This window comes from Octopus bimaculoides, chromosome 17 (genome assembly GCF_001194135.2).
Source record: "Octopus bimaculoides isolate UCB-OBI-ISO-001 chromosome 17, ASM119413v2, whole genome shotgun sequence".
Lineage (NCBI taxonomy): Eukaryota > Metazoa > Mollusca > Cephalopoda > Octopoda > Octopodidae > Octopus > Octopus bimaculoides.
Genome location: NC_068997.1, coordinates 5334572 through 5340595, shown reverse-complemented (window position 1 = coordinate 5340595; position 6024 = coordinate 5334572). Strand labels below are relative to the sequence as shown.

General features: G+C 35.1%; 1 protein-coding gene across 2 annotated transcripts in view; it reads left to right on the top strand.

Annotated features, from left to right (window-relative positions):
* Positions 1 to 6024, top strand: part of LOC106883727 (F-box/LRR-repeat protein 7) — a 41299-nt gene that overhangs the window by 17346 nt on the left and 17929 nt on the right. Inside the window, exon 2 of one of the 2 annotated variants that reach the window (XM_014934839.2) lies at positions 791 to 853. The exons of the other annotated variant lie outside the window; for it this stretch is intronic. Coding sequence (XP_014790325.1) covers positions 791 to 853 — 63 coding nt within the window. The remainder of the gene's footprint in view (positions 1 to 790; positions 854 to 6024) is intronic. 2 annotated transcript variants of the gene reach the window in all.

Below are 6024 nucleotides of genomic sequence, written 5' to 3'. Positions count from 1 at the left end.
ATATATAATGATTTTTCTTAGGTATAGTGATACTAATAACCTGTTCTTAAAAAAAAACAGATTGGAACAGTCTACTTTGACCATTGGTTGACCTAATGCTAAACAACAATATCAACAAGGGATGCATTGGGTGAAAAGTTTATAGGTTATGGTTTCTGTAAGGTTGAGTAGAGAGGGGGTGAAATATAAGTTACATCTGGGACAAGACACTGCATGTTTACTGATCCACTCCACTGACCACAAGCCTGCTAGAAATAGCAACCTAATCTCCCTTAAACCATACCATATTGTCTTAAATAAAGGACACATTAAGAATTATTCTATTACCCCTAAAGGTACAGAGTAACCATGGATAAAATTGCTTTTAGTTAGAGATCAGTTTGATGACGGACACTAAAGTAATATAAAATTGTCATTAGTAAAAACTGCAACGAAACACTTGCAGAGACATTTGAACTCAGGACTTTTGTGCTGACATTTTAAATTTACCTCTGTTCAGCCCCTCCTCTTCCTGGCCCCTAAACCACCTGGTCCTTTTCCATCTGATCACTCTCGCCTTAATATATCCTTTTTTTGCAGTCTTGATATTTCAAAATGATGAGTCTGAAGACTGGGTGTTTCTGTTCTTTCAAAGTATGTGCATGTGTGTATCTGTATAAGCTATACAGTACCCTATAAATCCTCTACAGTATTTAGTGTGTTGTCTTGGAAGGGGTCAGTTAACCCAGCCCCCACCATCCGCTGATAGTTTGACTAATGTTTTTCTTCTTTATCCCTTCTTTGATTTCAGCATCCATGTACAATATGAAGTGTCACTCTGCAGGTCCCACACCTGTCAATTTATCCATAAAAGGTAGGGTGTGTTACACTCTGAGCCACACTGCACATGCTGTTCACATGTCTGCACTTAGCTAAACCTTTGCATGCACAGTTACTAACTCTCACTCCGCCTTTACCATAAACTCTCATATTCAACCATGAAATAACACTTAACTATTCATATATTCACATATAGCTACTAGCTTTCACATACAGCTACTCAGTCACATAAACATTCAATTATGCATATCCATATATACTCTTGACTATCTGTGCACACTCAACCATTATATATATATACGAGGGGGTACCCAAAAGTAACCAGAAGCATTCTCTGTGGGACAAACCCATTGTAGTTCAGTCTGCCAACCAGCATTGTCCAATGGGGGTCATACTGCCACATAGTGCATCTTTGTTTTGCAGTGCTTCTCCTCTGTTGATTTTTGCAATGGCTGAAACGAAGGAACAGCACGCTTCCATGAAATTCTGTTTTCTCTTGGGGGAAACAATGGTTGGAACAGTTGTCATGCTTCAAACAGCTTAGAAAGCCACTGCTATGAGCAAAACACAAGTTTACAAGTGATTTCCATGCTTTAGGAATGGTCACTTGTCTCTTGACCAACCTCATTCAGGGCAGCTGCTAACCTCCCCAGTGAATGAAAACATCATGAAAATTCATTAACTGATCTTGAAGAACCGTCACCAAACAATTGATGAACTTGATATGACTGATGTATCCTGGAGCGCCTGCCAACGAATTTTGAGTGAGTAATTGCAAATGAAAAGGGTTGCAGCAAAATTTGTGCCTTGCTTGCTCATGGAAGATCAAAAGCAGTCAGGACTGAATGTGTGTTGTGAACTGAAAGAAGAGTTGGAAGTTGATCCGGACCATTTTTCAAAGGTCATCACTGGTGATGAAAGCTGGTGCTATGGAATTTACAGATGTGGAAGAGGTGAAGAAAAAACTATGGAGGCATTAAAAGGCATCTCTTCACAAGAGTTCCAGCACTGCTTCGAACAGTGGAAAACATGTCTGGATCGATGCATTGCTTGAAATGGAGAATATTTTGAAGGTGATAAAAGTGTAAACATATGAAACTAAGTGAATAGAATAATATTGCAAAATTTTGGTTTCTTTTGGGTACCCTTTCATATAATACACATACTGTCTCTAATTTAAAGATTTCACTAAACTGGGAAACCTGATTTGTATAAATAGCATCTAACTAGCAGCTTAATTCAATTAACTGTTTGTATATCTGTCAATATCCAGAATAAATCATATTGGTCAAAAGTATACATTTGGTCAAACAGCATGAGTTCAATACCTTGTAATCATATGGCTGATACCTTTTATTATTAGTATTTAATAGATCAATCCAAAAATTGAGAGAAGAGAATAACTGGTTAACTTAGCTGTAGTACAATTTAAATGTGCACATTAGAATATTGTTTAAAATCTCCACACTGCCACCACCTCCCCTATCATTGCTATTCTAACCACCATTGTTATAATCCTACTCACAGTTTCCACTACCTTCCTCACCACTTCCACTGACAATACCATCATTATCATCATTACTGCCACCACCACCACCACCACCACCCTCTCTATCATCACCTGCACCACCATTACCACCTGCACCATCACCACTTCAACCAGGTTTTGTTTATTTTCATCTTATTTTCTTTAGGCTGACAACAGTTTGGTAACCTGTAACTTAGAAACATATCCTTTTGTATTTAATTTTTCTAACATTGCTCTCTTTTTCCCTCGTACTTCTCCTTCTCTTTTTCCCTCCTACTCCCTCCTCTCTCTCTCCCCTTCCCCAACTGTTATGATCTGTTTTGACGCACTAAGCTCCCAGATTTTGTGCATAATATTTTGTTGTTGCCTTTCCTTTCTCCTTTATTTGATATGCTTCTTAATCCACCCTGAACCTTGTTTCTGTTAATCCTTGCAACACCCCATTCTCACTACTTAATACTGTTTTCTCAACCAAATTTTATAAACTCCATTTTATTTTATTTTGAAGTTTTTTGTGTTTTTTTTTTACCTTGCCGAATTTTCACCTGCAACAATTAACAACTTGAACACTTAACCATACATCGCCTTTATGGTCTCACATCCAGGTCATCTATTGGCTGTTATTAAATCTGAACCTTGTCCTAGTCATTTAGTGTGTATTGAACTTATGACCTCATATCTTGGTCAGCTATTGTGTATGTATTACATTTATCTCCAGGTCATCTGTGACCTGTGAATCAGTTTGATGCAAAAATAATTGATGGTTTTAGTTATCGACTTTAAAGCAATATATCTCAGCTCAGAATGAATTTTATTTATCAAAAGAATAAAAATTAATATCTACTGTTTTTTTACCAACAGTGAATCCCAAAACCAATGAATTCTTGGAAGACCTTTTGAGCTCCTACCTGCTTCTTGAACAATATCTTTTTGTTAGTAGTTATCAAGATGTTTGAAAAAGTGGTAGGTGGGTGTAAAATGACAAACCTACTATTATGATATATTTTATCTTATATCCAGGACATCTATTGCCTACATATTATATTCGACCTTGTACTGGTTTTCTGTTAACTCTGTAATATATTTCTGATCTCACATTCAGATTATGTATATGACCTCATACTCTGCATCTTCCTTTAGTCCTTTAGAAGGACACAGTTTTCCTCTGGCTGGTGGGTATCTGACAATTGTACTGCAGACAAAAACTGAAAGGACTGAGGATACACATCTTACTCTTCAGCTTCGTCCATGTCTTCAAGTTCTACTTAGGGGTGGTGGCTGCTTTCCAGTGAATTTACTGAAAAGTAGGTGAGAGTGCAAGAATGGCCTTCATGAATCAGCCTACAATTAGAAACACCTGTGGGCTGGAAAACAGCTAAAATAGAGCCTTTTCTCTTGGATAGTAAATGTAATCTTAAATCATATGAGTTCTTTGATGGTACTGGAGGTCCTTCCTGGTCATTTAGTACTAACTTATTGTTACTGTGAGTGACTCTCCATGTCTTCATTGGTTGAGACTTGGAGAGATTGTTTTTGTATTTCATAGCTCTCACCTAGTTATAAGGATGAGGACATTCTGTAATTTTATAAGTTGTGCCTGGTGTTGCCCTAGAAGTGACAACCTCTATAATTTGTTGCTGTTTTTATTCTTTTAGAATTTTTCTGTGTAGAAAGCTTTTAGATGTGTTTTGCTTCCACATATGTAACAGCTGGGTCTTCTTTCCTTGATGCTGAGTTTTAAGGTCTTTCTCTCAACATCCTTTACGAGACACTGTTTTGGTATTGTTTTGTAATCTTGTAGGATCATGAATTCTTGTATGTCCATAGTGATCTCATCTGACTGCATATTACCAAATGTTACATCAGCACTGACCACCTGCCTAGGGATCAACATTGTCAGTAATGTCTCTGAAAATGACCTTTGTGTTTCTTTTTAAATATTATGGAGCCAGCTTAGGAATGCCTGTGTTATGTACTATTTGGGCTTAAACTTTTGCTCCATCCTTTGCTTTAAAGATATCACATGGAGTATAATATGCCCTCCTCCCATTGAAGGATGTTTCACGTGAAATACTTACCAGGACTGTTTCCAACTGTTTGTTTCTTTTGGATAACTTTACAAGGTGCAGATAAGTTACTTTCTTCCTCTCACGGATGTGTTACTGATTGGCTCCAGTCTGATTTTCAAAATGTTCCAAGCTTTCAATCTTTCAGTAAAATGTTCATTGGCAAGAACCTTTCTATTAAAAAAAAAGTATTTGGAAAAGAAAATTTTTTCCTGTATTTTCACTTGGGATGATATATATAAGCATACTGTTATTGTTGTAAAAGACTTCTATTCAGTTTAGTTAAAATGTCTGTATTTTATTTTAGTTTAGTTTAGTTTGTATTTACTTTTAATATTTTACATGGCAATTAAAATATTTGTATTTGTCTTTTCCTTTTCCATGAAATATTCTTGACCATATTTTAAATTTCAATTCTTCCTTTTCTGTTTTGGTCGATGGCATAAAAAGAAAAAAAAACACTATCAAAAAAATATACAAATCTTATCTTTTTTTTTGTTAACTACTGCAAGGAGGAACTTCAATCTATAAAAGTTATCAGTAAACAAGTATTTTGAGTAAAAAAAAAACTCTGTTTTAGCTTGTAAAATTACTTTTTGCTCAGCATGTTTTTAGATCAGCTCAGAACGACCATTGTTGGTGACAGCTCCCCATACCATTACAGAGATACCGCCATGTTTCACAGTTGGTTGGAGTTGTTTCAAATCAAATTCTTGATTGGGAAGCCTCCAGACCCAAACACGTCCACTGTCTGAAAATAATGCAAATCTGGATTCACCTAGAAAATCACTCTATACCAAAATTAACTGGATTTTTCTGACATCTCCTTAGCCCATTTCTTTCTTTTTATGATATTAATTGGTTGAAGGAGAGGTTTTCTTCTAGCTGCTCGTCCATAATACCCATGCTTATGCAGATATGTAACACACGTTCTTGGACTAACTTCTAGCTGTTTTGCAATGTCAGAAGCCTTCGAACGGGGTTTGTTTTTCTACAATCTCTTCAAACAGCGAAGCTTCCTTTCCAAGGGCCCTGGTTGGCTGGAACGAGAATCTGTTGATTCTTTTCATTGGCTTTTGAATTGCACTATAAAAACAGTAGCAAGAGGAATTTGAAAATTTTCAGCAATTTTTCGCTGTCTAAGACCAGCCTTTGACTGCCTAACAATACAACCTCTTTGAAAATCTGACAGTTCTGCTGAATTTTTTGTGCGTGGCATGGTTAATATTCGCAAATGTTTAATATAATAGCACCTGGAATGAAAAAGAATAATTACATTGTAAATTCTACACCGTTGAAAACATTAAGACGCTTAGATCAGAACTTTTGAAAATTAAAGGTTTCTATTTACTTTCTGCATGTGTGTGTATATATTATATATATTTGTGTATATATTAGATATATATATATTTGTGTATATATTAGATATATATATATTTGTATATATGTTAGATATATATATATTTGTGTATATATTAGATATATATATTTGTATATATATTATATCTATATATATTTGTATATAAGATATATATATATATATATTTGTATATAAGATATATATATATATATATTTGTATATAAGATATATATATATATATATATATATAT